The 14,416-nt window shown below is 47.6% G+C and overlaps 1 protein-coding gene across 3 annotated transcripts; it reads right to left on the minus strand.

Moving 5' to 3' along the window:
• Window positions 1-1,193: 1,193 nt before the first annotated feature.
• Window positions 1,194-14,364, minus strand: nup133 (nucleoporin 133). Of its 3 annotated transcripts, none has more exons than XM_079730272.1 (25): window positions 14,134-14,364; window positions 13,904-14,016; window positions 13,701-13,804; window positions 13,202-13,435; window positions 12,703-12,873; window positions 12,403-12,558; window positions 12,101-12,171; window positions 11,580-11,727; window positions 11,061-11,157; window positions 10,410-10,564; window positions 10,071-10,159; window positions 9,346-9,515; window positions 8,916-9,010; window positions 8,452-8,676; window positions 7,435-7,557; window positions 6,817-6,913; window positions 6,208-6,471; window positions 5,476-5,609; window positions 4,728-4,886; window positions 4,042-4,177; window positions 3,666-3,784; window positions 3,424-3,504; window positions 3,269-3,333; window positions 2,873-2,961; window positions 1,194-1,407 (listed from the first exon to the last, which is right to left on the minus strand). In XM_079730272.1, the coding sequence occupies exons 1-25, from the start codon at window positions 14,259-14,261 to the stop codon at window positions 1,271-1,273; spliced, it is 3,360 nt and encodes a 1,119-aa protein (XP_079586398.1). In that variant the 5' UTR covers window positions 14,262-14,364; the 3' UTR covers window positions 1,194-1,270. The 3 variants fall into 3 exon arrangements, with proteins under 3 accessions (XP_079586398.1, XP_079586397.1, XP_079586396.1); XM_079730271.1 differs by having other exon boundaries at window positions 11,010-11,157; XM_079730270.1 differs by having other exon boundaries at window positions 3,269-3,504; window positions 11,010-11,157.
• Window positions 14,365-14,416: the final 52 nt, after the last annotated feature.

Consider the following 14,416-nt stretch of genomic DNA (forward strand, 5'->3'; position numbering starts at 1 on the left):
GGACTACAGTTGACCTGGATTAGGACCGGATCAGAGCCCTACAAGGTGTGGTCTCTGTGTTCACCACCTCATTCATACTTTAACAACTGTCTGAATATATATCTTTAAGGTGAATCTTAATCTCAGTCCCTGCGCATAGATTATCTCACCCATCATTTTGAAGTTGGATTATTTAGAGACCAAAGTAAATGTGTGGCCGGGCTCAGGGCCAGTTCACTGATGGACTTAGTGGAGCGCTGCGGCCAATAGGTGATGAATGAAGTGCAGGTTTGATTATGGACTTGAATGAAATGTTCATTCCTTCTTGGTCTAGTCTCTATGTTCTCTATGTGTAGTAGAGCTAGTCTATGTATTCTCTGTGTATTATAAGTCTTGTATTCTCTAGGTGTAGTATACCTTAGTCTATGTATTCTAGGTTTAGTATAGGTAAATATATATTTATTATCTAGGTGTTCTATAGGTAAGTCTATGTATTCTCTAGGTGAAGTATAGGTTAGTCTATATATTATCTAGGTGTAGAAGCATAGCTTAGTTTATGTATTATCTTGATGTAGTATAGGTTAGTAGGCCTATTCTCTTGGTGTAGTAGGTAAGTCTATGTATTCTCAATATGTAGAAGTATAGGTCAGTCTATGTATTTTTCTAGGTGTAGTACAGGTAAGTCTATGTATTCTCTAGGTGTAGTATAGGTTCCTCTATGTATTATCTAGTTGTAGAAGTATTGTCTATGTATTCTCTGCCTGTAGTATAGGTATCATCTACGCAGACTGTCGCCTCGAGTTCAAACGCGGAGACTAGCGGAAGTGGGCGTGGCCTGAACAGTTGATCAGCAGCTGCAGCCGGCCGCGGGGACGTTAGAATTCCCGCGAACAGCCGTCGGAGGGAGGAGGGGAGGGTTGTTGATGTGTTTATTCAACTGCTCTGACGTCACGTGACAGACTCAAGACAGCGTGAGAGGGACAGAGGAACGATGCACCACGGCGTCTAACTCCTCATAAGCACTTTTAATAACTCTTGAGTCCATAAACCTGAGGTGTCGCGTTCCCAAACCTAAATTAGTGTGCAATTTGAAGGGATTATATTCTGGCGATAATTTAAGCACGCCCGCGCCCCCCCCCACACACACACACACACACACACTTTGTGTTTGGGGTTCAGAAAAACCAAACGATTCAAAACAAGGTAGAGGAAAATAACATTTATTTAGAAAGACAAAAGGTGAAACAAACAAAAACTGAACATGGTCTGATTTAGAGCAATGTGGTCGGCGTCAGATCTGTGACTGGAGGTAATGTTCGTAATTGACCCGCAGGACGTACTCAAAGTAGGGTTTGGAGTTGAAGGCCGCCAGCTGCTCAGAGTCCAGCAGCTCCTTCACATCAGGGAGGTAGGCCTGCAGGGAGACACCTGGGGAGGAGACGCAGAATTAGTACTCTACTCCTCTGTGAGGAGCACAGACACACACTAAATTACTCAACACCCTCTCTATCCGCTCCTCATTCCAAGACAATACATGACTCCTCTCCTCCTTACAGTACTGACAACAGATCGCTCCTCTACTCCTTAAAGAGCAGTATCGATAACACTATACTCCTCTACTCTTTATAGAGAAGCACAGACAACCCCTCCCCTCATTAAAGAGCAGCAGACAACACATTACTCCTTATAGAGCAGTTGACAGCACATAACTCCTTATAGAGCAGTACAGATCGCACATGACCCCTTTACTCCTTTTAGAGCAGTACACAGCACATAACTCATTATAGAGCAGTATAGTGAGCACATGACTCCTAATAGAGCAGGGCAGACAGGACATGACTCCTTATAGAGCAGTACAGACAGCACTCCTTATAGAGCAGTACAGACAGCACTCCTTATAGAGCAGTACATACAGCACACGACTCCTTATAGAGCAGTACAGACAGCACTCCTTATAGAGCAGCACAGACAGCACATGACTCATTATAGAGCAGTACAGAGCATATGACTCCCTATAGAGCAGTACAGACAACACATTGCTTTTACTCCTTATAGAGCAGTACAGACAGCACATGACTCCTTATAGAGCAGTACAGACAACACATGCCTTCTTTACTTCTTATAGAGCAGCACAGACAGCACATGACTCCTTATAGAGCAGTACAGACAACACATTTCTCTTTACTCCTTAAAGAGAAGTGCTGACAGTAAATTACTCCTCAATGTCCTGTTTTTCATTCAGCACCACCATGAGTAGCCAAACCTCCAACAAGAACATACACAAGCAGCACAAGAAGCCCCACAACTCAGGAGTCTGAGAGTGAACATCAAATGTTCAGAGAGGTCCACAGCACCGACCAAGCGGTTCTGCTCTCTTGTCATATCACGTGGCCCAGGTTTACCTACCCTAGTGTAAAGTCCAGAGAATCAGATCATTTTCAAGAACAAGCGAGTGGGCGTGATGCTGACCTGCTAACCGGGGGCATAAAATGGGTGAAGAAGAACTAAGACTACAAAATGTAATCCAACTAAAAAGACAAAGTGATTTAGGAAAGGCTGTTGGCAAGGGCCAATGCTGAAATAGTCCGAGAGAAACAAGGAAGGGCAAGAGACCCGGTTGTTTACGACTTTGACCTGAAAGAAAACACTACTACGTCCGCTGCATACTGGTTGCATCACGGCCTGCCTCCTACACGCTCTACCCAGGCATCATGTGCCACCCCCTGGCCTAAGGTATACAGAGTATCTCTAGTATGTGTGGGACCACGTCTGATGCGGCCCATCTCCGGCTGTGTGATGCACGTGTTGAAGGGCGACTCCGGATCTTCTCCGGACCTGATCTTCCGGAGCTCATCCGGAGTTCACGTGCGAAAGGCCTACTAGAGATTCAGACCTTCCTGGATGAGTTTGAGGAGGATCTTCACGAACACGCTGTCCCGGGCTGGCTCCAACGGGTCGTCGCTCCCCTCCCAGGAACACCAGCTATGCACCGTCGCCATGGAGACAACGGAAGGGCGGAGGGTGATTGGTGAGGAAGAATGACATTGTCACAGTTAACACCCTCAAATATGCCCAGATAAAATTATCTTTAGTGTTATCATAAATGTAGGGTTTGGGTTAGTGTTGAGCCATTGGGACGGGCCTAAACCGTTTGTAGAGAAAATGACGTTCTCTCTGATCCCCCATGCTGGGTGACTGGAGATTCGGACCAAATCAAAAGGAGCCCAGAACCTTGTGTCTCCCAGCAAAGGTTCTCCAGGGAACCAGAACTTCACAACGGGTTCCTTACTCGTCTTTCTTCAGCGCCCGGGCGAAGATCTCTCGTTTGAGGGTCTCTGTGTCGACCGCCTCTTCCTGCCATGGAAACAAACACACGTCCTTTAGCCAATCCCTGCAGACCTTACTGGCCCGTCCCTCCCGTCTGACCAATCCCGTGCCAGCTACCTCTTTGATGTACTCCAGCAAGTCCAGGGCCTTCTTGAAGTCGTCCTCATTAGAAATCCTGTTGTCCTCACTGATGTACAACTGGGGAGGGGGGGGAGCAAGGGAGAGAGACCAAGCGAATGGGAGAAACAAAGAGAGACAGTTACGAGAGAGCGAGAGACAGTGAGATGTATAATAAGTGTGTGTGTGTGTGTGTGTGTGTGATACGACTCGTGGTCGTATGTGTGAGTGTGTGCGCCTACAGTGATGAGGCCGTGAGGGGTCAGGAGGGGCATGGTGTGGCGGTCCAGATTTTTGTCTTCCAGCAGCAGGTCGGGAAGCGTCTCCTGGTGGAGGAGGAAGCGCTCCTGCTCCACGATGTCTACACACGCACACACACACACACACACACACACACACACACACACACACACACGGAGAAGAAACACACCCACATAGAGAAAGACACAAATGTTATAAATGCTAGAGTGAAAGCTTCAAGGGAAAAAAATACTGCAGACAACACTGTTCAATTGTGTTATGTATGTCATCTAGCTCCTCTTCTGATGTTTTTGGTCGCGCGTGTTCATATTCAGGTAGTGTGTGTTCGCGCGTGCGTGCATGCGTTTGAGAGTCTACCTTCCAGGTGCCGGCTGAGCTGGGTCTGGTCCATGTCCGAGGCCAGGGCGGTCAGCTTGCTGAGGGCCAGCAGGGTCTTCTTCTTGGAGAAGTAGCGCGTCTCTCCAGTAGCCTGGCTGCTCAGCGTCTCATGGGCCTGGGGACAAGAGAAGGAGGAGCTAGGGTGACTCCAAGCCAACCAACGCTCAGGCTCAGCTATAGCCGTCTAGTGTCGGCATGTGCAGGACGCGCTGAAGCCCAGCCCCCTGGTCGCTGGGAGGAGGGCTGTGTTGGACTAGGGAACAGGTCCAGGCTGCACATCGGTGGTGCATTGACCAATCATAAAACCAGGTTGAGCCAGCCATCACCAAACACTGGAGATACCTCGGCTATGGAATCTTGGGTTGACATCTGCTCTTTGAATCATTTTTACCAAACTACGCAATAAACTGGTTTATTCATCTTTGTCGTGTGTCCTGGGGTGGGAGGACCCCAGTAAAGCTACACATGAGGAGTCTGGCATGGATGGACATTGCTACACCCACCAAGTAGGAATGGTGACTATAGAAAAGTAATCAGTAGTAACATGCCAATATAGAAGTGTAAATAGGAAGCTTCTGGAAACGTGTTTCTGGAGGTTTGTGCCTGTGTCCTACACTCTGGTAGTCAAGGACGTAGTGTAGTGAGTGAGTGAGTGAGTGACCTACACTCTGGTAGTCGTGGACGTGGATGTGGTGCAGCCAGCTTAGGTGCTGGTGGGACTGCAGGAAGCTGGCCAGCTGGGGGTGGTGGGCGCTGGGCTGGGACAGCAGCTTGCCCCGCTTCCCCTTCTCCATGTACCAGCGGAACACAAAGTCTGCAAAGTTCTACGCGCACGCGCACACACACACACACACACACACACACACACACACACACACACACACACACACACACACACACACACACACACACTGCCTTCCTGTCTTGAACACGCTTTGGGTTGAGCTTTGCTCGTAGAGAAGATGCGCAGTAAACAAGAGTTGCAGTCTCTGGACAGACACAGGGTTGCAGTAATATGGGGAGCCTATAGAACTAGTAATTTCATTGTGTGATCTTGGGATGCATCATCATCCCTATGGTTTTTTTGTTAACAAATTTGACAAGAGGGCATTTTTTCCTTGCTATATGCAACTAATTATCTGTACATGGTTGAATTAATTGACATAAAAACATACAACATGTGTGGAAATAGACTTCATTTCTATTTTAGCATTTTGCTTCATGTCTGACGGGCTCAGTGGAGCAGCTCTAATTGATCAGAGTGGGAGCTTTTCCTTATGGCCTGCCTCAAGGCTACGCAACGCTTGTGTGCCCAGTCTAACAGGGGGGTTGTACATCCTCAATGCTGACTGGGTCAGTCTGGGTTCTCCTCAACGTCTTGAAGCCAACACAAGGTGACAGGTGTGTGTTTACCTGGTCGGAGAACTTGGTCATGTAGTGCTGCAGGCGGCTCTGGTTGTCCGTCTGCTCGCACATCTGGACCAGCATGTCGAAGTCACAGAACTTCTCAGACAGAGCAGCCACCCACTGGTACTGACCTAGATCCACTGGAACACGGCAGAGCAAACCATTTAGAACTAACGGTCTGGAACCAACAATTAAGAGGCAACATTAGAACCAACACTCTAGTCTAGACCCAACACAATAGACCCAAGGCATTAGACATTACCCTTTAGAACCACCACTCTAGACCCAGCCCTTTAGAACCACCATTCCTGACCCAGCCCTTTAGAACCATCACTCTAGACCCAGCCCTTTAGAATCACCACTCTAGACCCAGCCCTTTAGAATCACCACTCTAGACCCAGCCCTTTAGAATCACCACTCTAGACCCATCTCTTTAGACCCGACCGTTTAGAACCAAGATACTAGAACCAAGACTCTAAACCCAACACAATAGACCCAAGCATTAGACCCTACCCTTTAGAACCAACACTCTGGAACCAACACTTAAGAGGCAACATTATAACCAACACATCAGAACCAAGACTCTAGGCCCAACACAATAGACCCAAATCATTAGAACCATAACTCTAGACCCAACCCTTTAGGCCCAACCCTTTGGAACCATCAATCTAGACCAGACCCTTTAGACCCAACCCTTTAGGCCCATCTCTCTAGACCCATCCCAGCAGCCAGACTCACGGAGCGGGGCGATGAGCTCCGAGCGCCGCTGGCCGTACTCCAGCTCCAGGGCGTTGTAGCGCTCCTGCTGGGTGGCCGCAGGCCTCCCGCCGGTCCTCAGCTGCAGCGAGGCCAGCTGGGCCACGTAGCCCCCCAGGTAGAGGTCCAGCAGGCCCACCAGCTGCTCACACAGCGCCCCCCGCAGCTCAGAGTCCGCCTGGGGGTACACGGAGCGCAGGACCACCTCGTGCTGCCGAGTGATCACCTCACGCACCCCACCCGACGCTGGGGGGGAGGGGGGGGGAGAGAGACAGAAAGGCAGAGAGAGACAGAGACCAAGATAAGAGGAGGGAGAAGAGAAGATGGATGAGATAAAGAGAAGGGAACAGAGGATTGGAGGAGAGGTGAGATGAGGAAGGTGTAGAGAAGGGAAGAGAGAAAGGAGAGAGGATTGGAGAAGAGAGGAGAGTAGCAGATAAAACAGGAGATAAAACAGAAGAGGATCAGAAGACTTTAGTAAGGTGTTTCAGCTCTGCCTTGATGTGTGATGTAAAGAGCATTGATTGGTTGGAGTTCCCTGGGTCCATAAACACTAATGTGTGTGTGTGGGGGGGGGGGGGGGGTAGTTACCAGTCCAGGGAATGTACTCTGGTTCTGAGTCCACATCAGACACTCTGTACATGGACGCCTTGGTCTCTCTGTACTGTCCTGCTGCCTGCAGCATGTCCTGCACACACACAGAAAATATCATGCCTATACCACAGCGTACCATGTTCATCACTGGGAGTGTTTGTTTACGTTGCTGCTGCATGTTTACTGTACCAAGATGTTGCTTACCACGATGTTGTTGTGGTCTTTGTTAAGGTTGATGATGTAATTTACAGTGATGCTGTTTTTGTTAATCAACTGTGAGGTTGTTTGTTTGCTGTGATTTTGATTACCTTGATGTTATCGTTTACCTTGATCTCATGCTATCATGTACCCTGACGTATTATTGTTTAATATTGATAATGTTATTGTTTATCTTGATGGTTTGTAATTTTTGACTTTGATGATGTTGTTTACCTTGATGTTGTCATTGTTTACCTTGATGGTGTTGTCATTATTATCCTTGATGATGTTATTGTTTATCTTGATGTTGTCATTTACCTTGATGTTTTTATTGCTGTTATTGTTTACCTTGATGTTGGTTTTATTGTAAACCTTCATGATGTTATCATTTAGCTTGAGGATGTTGTTGTTTTTTACCTTGAAGATGTTGTTGACGGTCAACACGGTCTCGGCCCACTGCACCGAGGCCACAGCATTCTCCTTCAGGCGCCTCTCCTCCTCCTCCAGCAGACACTCAAACACCAGGGAGACCTGAGACACCTGGAGATACAATATGAACATTTTAGAACACATTATATAACATATACACTCAAACACCAGGGAGATCTGAGACACCTGGAGATACAATATTAACATTTTAGAACACATTATATAACATATACATAAACACTCAAACACCAGGGAGATCTGAGACACCTGGAGATACAATATTAACATTTTAGAACACATTATATAACATATACATATACACTCAAACACCAGGGAGATCTGAGACACCTGGAGATACAATATGTAAGGAATAATGTGAAGAACGCCCGTCATTATCGTGAATATAAGCCCCGGAAGGGCGAACCGGACACCAACGCGAAGCAGAGGTGTCTTGCTTCGCCCTGAAGTGGCTTATTTTGGCTTAATAACCGGCGACGTTCTATACATTGTTCCGCTTATTACACGGCTACTTGCCAAAACTAAAAAATAACTTCACACAGTATGTCTGCCAAAGACATTGACTTTGCTTAGCAACCGAGTACGCCGGTGTTGAAAAGTTACCGGACTTGAGGAGTGATACGAAAGACAGCAAAAAATCCACTTTCCTTGAAAGCGGTCATTATATGCTTAGCAACGGTGAATTATCAAAAAATAATTCACCACCAGAAGTTGTGAAGGCCCATGCAAGTGAACGGAGCGTTCAACAGCATAGAGAAGAGCCGTGTAATAAAAACATTATAAACCACGTACATTATACCTAACATATACACTCAAACACCAGGGAGATCTGAGACACCTGGAGATACATGACTAACAGTATAACCTATATACATTATACAACATATATATCTAACACCAGGGAGATCTGAGACACCTGGAGATACATGACAAACAGTATAACTTATATAACACATATGCACTTCAACAGGTCCCGGTGTCCCTCACCTCTCTGAAGAAGACGTCAGCGGGCGTGAGGCTGGGCGGGACAGCCGCTCCATTCTTGCGCAGCGCCCTGCTTACGGCGGCGTTGACCAGCTCCCCGTGCTTGCCGTGCTGGGTCTTCAGCACCATGGCCGCCTGCAGCTTCTCGGCGTGCTCGCACAGCAGCAGGCGCGTGGCCATGGGGCTGCTGCGACACGTCACCTGGCCCAGCCGCTGCAGCAGCCCCACCTGGTGGAGGGAGGACGCCGTCACATGAGGCCATGATCAAACTAGACTCGCTTTATATTGAGCTGTTCAGATGAGCAAATACCAGTCCAGAAATGGCATAATGGTGCGATTCGGAGAAAGAAAATCCTGAACTAATGATGTCAATGGTCCAACTTTCCTGGGATTTCCTTGTGTGTGTGTACATGTCCCTGTGTGTGTGTGGGCGCACGTGCGTGCATGCGTGCGTGTGTGTGTGTTACCTGCAGCAGGAAGTCCATGAAGCAGGTGTGAGCCTTCATCTTGTCCTCAAGCTGGTGGAGGATGATGAGGGAAGTGAGAGGGAAGCCCCCGCTCTCTGGACCAATCAGAACACAGACAGACAGACAGGCAAAGAGAGAAAGACCTTTAGCTGAAATCTAGATCCACACATAAAATGTCTACTCCACAACTTGAATCACTAAAAGGACAATAAAACGCTAGAAACAAATTGGAACCAGAAGCAACCCATATAATCAAATAGAAACAAATAGAACAGAGAAAAATAGAAATACTAGAAACAAAATAGAAGACCATTGGATACCATGACAATCTAATAGAAACCAACGAATGAATAGAGATCAATATAAACTGATAAAAGTCCAATAGAATCGCCCTAAACCAATAGACCAATAGAAACAGAGCAGTTGGAACCTTCTGGAACGGACTCGGCCCAGCGCGGGTCGGAGGCCGGGTAGTCGTCCACCAGGTCCAGATCGATGCGGGTCACAACCTCATCTAGCTCTGCCCCCTCCTCCCCCTCCCCTGCCCCCTCAGCGGGGAACAGCTCGTCCACCAGCACCTGAGAGCCAATCAGATCGCTCCTGGGAGGGGGCGGAGCCAAGCGGTTAGCTTCAACGTATACAAAACTAGCATTTGGATTTCAAGTCAAAGGTTATGTTATATTGCTTTATATTATCCATCACGTTTCAATTACTTGAATCCATCTTCTGCGTTTATGCATAGCACACACTGAGCAGATGTGCAGAATAGTTTTAAGAATCAGAAAAACAAGGATTTAATATTGGCTACACGGTTGGTATAATTTTTTTTACTTATAATGATTTTGTTTCAGAACAAAATGCTCTAAGCCTTCTAAAGCTCTATTGTTCTGTAAACACTCTGTATGTAAAGGCTCTCTGTCTGTAAAGGCTCTTTCTGTAAAGGCTCTTTCTGTAAAGGCTCTCTGTCTGTAAAGGCTCTCTGTCTGTAAAGGCTCTCTGTCTGTAAAGGCTCTCTGTCTGTAAAGTCTATCTGTCTTTAAAGGCTCTGTCTGTAAACGCTCTCTGTCTGTAAAATCTATCTGTCTTTAAAGGCTCTGTCTGTAAACGCTCTGTCTGTAAACGCTCTGTCTGTAAACGCTCTGTCTGTAAACATACCGGCAAAACCGCAGAAAGGCATCTTTGAGCATCTTGGTCTTATCCTCGTGGGCTACAGCCTCCGTCCTGGTGGGTGTCTCCATCGACACCTTCACAATAAACGCCAAAAAACATGAGTGATACCTTAAAAATAAAATGAATAAAAGATGGAAGAAACCCTCAAAAATATAAAAGAAGCCTTGGAAACCTAACGAACAAAAGCAGATAACCCTTGATTGTAAACTTAACAATATAAGTGGAAAACTACCCTGAAATCACAACATAAAGGCTGTAAAACACGGGTGAAAGCTTCAGAGTAAACAATGACTAGAGTGGGTAAAGCGGGAAAGGGGCAGGGACCTCGGGCGCGGTGGCCAGTGAGGAGCAGAGCGAGTCCTCCATGGTCTCCGGGAGGATGGAGACGGCCTGGCGCGCCACCATCGCCACCAGCCCGTTGGTCTGGGAGAAGAAGATGGGCAGGTTGCCACAGCAACCACCTCCACGCACGCCGTCGCCTGCCAAGGGCACACGTTTGGGTGTTGGGAAGGAGGGAGAGTTGACCGTTACTATTGAACATGACCAACTTGTTACTATTGTTTAATTACTATGGTAACGGCGACAACAATGTGGCTTAATGGTGGCAAACATTGTTTTTGTTCGGGTAATAATAATAAGTAATAAGAAATTGTCTATCCTTCTCAAAAAAAAAATTTGCTCATCAAATAACTGCAAATTTCCGAAATTACTGATTTTAATATACTAACCTAAACCTTTTAAAAATTTGACCCAAATAAAATTGCAATTCTGGAGGTGGGCAGGTTTGATTAACTATTTTATACGATTATTATGATATCAAAAAGGTTAGACATCGTTCGGTTACAAGTACATTATTCATCTACTCCTTGACATCCAAGGGCAGTGAAAGTGGGGGGGGGGGGATATGATAGCTTGACCTCTGACCTGGGGCACTGAAGGATATCCTCTCGTCGGGGGGTCCCCCTCGGACCGTACCTGTGGAGCAGGCGAACACCAGCTCCTGAGTGTACACGAAGGCTGTGGAGCCGGGGTTGGGAACCACAAGCCTTGTGGTACGCAGCGCCTCCTCACTCTGGGAGGGGAATTACAGGCAATACTAACATCAATCTATTTAAATCACCATTGAGGTCTCTACAGGCAATACTAACATCAATCTATTTAAATCACCATTGAGGTCATTAAGCTATTCAGACGCTTTCATTGAAAGTGACGTGCAGTGAATTCAATCTTGCCCAGCGATGCCTACAGGTTAGGTTAGAATTTGGGGATCGAACCAAGAACCTTTGGGCTGGGAGTGGAACACCCTGACCACCACTAGACTTTCCTGCCGTACGCAAGTACAGACAAGTTTATATTGGAAGGGCAAAATGCTGTACATTCAACCAGTACAGGAAGATCATAACATATATATGACCTATATCCAGACTCTGTATGTATGCATGACATATACTGGGTCTGTGTATTTAAACGGGTAGAAGAAGAGGGGCTGGAGACCTGGAATGGAGCGGTGTGTTTGGTGACCTCCACGACGACGTGGTCTGAGACCGAGGCCCCGACGTCTTGCAGGGTCACCAGGCAGAAGTAGGCGATGCAGGGGGTGTCCTGGGAGTGCCAGGCTGCAGCCAGCACCACCAGGCCGGACCTGTGGCGGAGGGAGGGGAGAGCAGCCAATCAGGAATGTAGAAGCAACCGTACCTCACCTGACCGGACCAGCTACACATATTTGGTTCACAGCGGAGTCTTTCAGCAGTACTCTCTTCTATTTGATAATAGAAGAGAGTACTGCTTCATGCAAGTGCTGCTTACAAGGTAACGTAATGTAATTAGACTCGTGATCATGTTATGATTTTATATTGCCCATGAATTATTACTACACAAAATGGTAATATTATACATATGGACAAGCAGACAGGCAGGTAAACAGACAGGAAGATTGCCTGAAAGGCAGACAGGCAGGTTAACAGACAGAAGAGCAGACAGAGAGGCCTACAGACAGAAAAGAGAGGTGGACTCACGGGCTAAGCTTCATGTCAAGGTAGGACACGTTCACTCCTTCCTTCATTTCCTCATAGTTGCTCTCTGATCCCTGATTGGACAAAAAGACAAGTTGACATAAGATCAGTGCGTGTCTGTATTATTTGAGTCAGACCTATATTATAGTAGGTCAGGAATCCACAATTAAATCAACAAACAAGAAATTAATATGAATATAAATAAAACAAGAATTGATATGAACATGAATCATAAAATGTACCCAGATAAAAATAATAAGAGAATACAATATGAATACCTAAAAAACAATAACGTGAATCCTCACCCAGATAGCGTCAGCTATGTTCTCATCGAGGGAACAGCGGGATTCCCAGCTGAGGGTCTGCTGCTCTGAGCTTTCCCCCACCTCCCACCTGCACACCTTGGAGCTGGTGAGAGAGTAGAGGCAGCCGGCCTCGCATGCCCACAGCACACTGTGGAGCTACACACACACACAGACAGTCAGCGTGTGAGACAGAGACAGAGTGACTTGTTAGGACTTCCTTTCCCCTCGCCGGAATGAGACCACATAGTCTGGTGACCCCCTAGCAACAAGTCAAACAATACCGTGCCACATGCCACTCACCGTGTCATTAGGGGGCGGGGCCAGCATCCCAAACAGACTGGAAACGCGGCGACCGATGCCCGACAGCACGCCCTGGCCCTGCTGCAGGGCCCGAAACCCAAGCCGGCCGGACGTGTCCGTGCTCACCCTCAGCAGGTGGTTCCTGCATGAGGACACCACGAAGCTGCCGCCCTGCAGGACAGACACACAGGGTGGTGCGGTTGGTCAGGGCGAAGGACTGCCAGCCCAGAGGATCTGGGTGGATCCCCGATGCCTGCTTTCTACCTGTTGGCCTCTTTTGGAGAGGTCTAACCCCTACCCGCTCAGTGTCAGAGAATACACTTCTCAGCTCCACAGAGTGAATTACTATTTCCATCCATTTACAAGGTTGAAATACAACATTAAACTAGGAACCAAACACGTTCTTTAAGGTTCTAACCAGGGGAAACATAAGGCTCAAGGAAGGTTCTAAATGTTGAACCATACCATCTTCTCTAACGTACTTAGCGGGGAACCTTACCCTCACGGCGACCACAAAGTTGCAGAGATCTCCCAGTTCCAGGTCTGCCTCTGTATGGTTCCCCTCTTGGGCGAGGCTGGCCCAGTACCGGGCCCGGCCCTCCGCCCCCACCGTCAGGACCGAGATGGACTGGACCGGGGCCGTCTCCAGGGGTCCGGGGCTGCTGATGGCCACCAGGTCAGCCGTGTATTCGTACTCGCTTGGGGCCAGCTGCAGCTCCTTACACACACACAGCTGTGGAACAGTCCAGAAGGATGAGGGGGGGATTACAACAGGGCTTCTTTAGTGGTGATATTTTTACTGTTCACAGAAGAGTAACATACATGCTCCTTTTGAGTAGAAAGGTGTGATGATTACATACATTACATGCATCCATGTTTGTGGCTCTTCAATACAAAACTGATTCAGTGATTATCTTGGTTCCCCTATTGCAACCCCCATATGACCAGACCAGACGAAATGTAAACATAACAGCTTATAAGAGACCGGCAGAGCGCACCTTGGCCACCACCGTCTGACAGATCTTCCAGATGATGAGCAGCTTCCCACACACCATCCAGGCCCAGCCGCTCTCGTCCACCTTCACAGAGATGATGTCATCCGCTTAAGGGACAGCAAGAATAGAGAGCACTTATTATATTCTGCTCTAAATAAACTTGAATACATCTTAATACAGTTACAATAAGACATAGTGTATGTTACCTTCTGCCATTGTTAGAGCCTCCATCACTTTGACAGGCAGCGACGACCCGAAGGTCTGGACGTCATAGTGAACCGACTCAGGGTTTGCGTGGTTTGCGCGCGTAGGGGTTGACCTGGTTGAGGCAGTATCAAATTCATAATAAATGTTATCAAGTGCATTAACATGTGGTTGAATGTGACTATTCGTGCTTTATTTTCAAACGTTTTTCACTGGATTCATGACCACCCACCTGGCGGCGAGAGACGTCCTACGTGGGGAGAAGAGGATTCCAGACGGGGTTCCAGACAGACCCTTTCTCCCGGCCAATCTGGAGGGCTGCCTTCGGCCCGAGCTGGGCGTTGCACGGGGAGTAAACATGCTTGCAGGGCCCGATTATGGTTAGTTTACATGAAATAGTCGAACAGTACAACAGAAAAGCCACAAACTCCCCTCAGTGAAAATATCCAAACAGCGCGCGGTAGAAAATGTGGACTGGTGTCGCTTGAAACTCACGTCATTGCCGAGTCAGAAAA

Source organism: Pollachius pollachius, assembly GCF_949987615.1.
Source record: "Pollachius pollachius genome assembly, chromosome: 2".
NCBI lineage: Eukaryota > Metazoa > Chordata > Actinopteri > Gadiformes > Gadidae > Pollachius > Pollachius pollachius.

Bases quoted from the DNA above. Each gene is read 5' to 3' on its own strand.
- nup133 (XM_079730270.1), bottom strand. From the start codon at position 14,261: ATGTTTACTCCCCGTGCAACGCCCAGCTCGGGCCGAAGGCAGCCCTCC. The intron at 14,017-14,133 runs GTGGGTGGTCAT...TGCCTCAACCAG, and splicing joins AGGACGTCTCTCGCCGCCAG to GTCAACCCCTACGCGCGCAA. The intron at 12,172-12,402 runs GTGAGGATTCAC...TTGTCCAATCAG, and splicing joins ACATAGCTGACGCTATCTGG to GGATCAGAGAGCAACTATGA.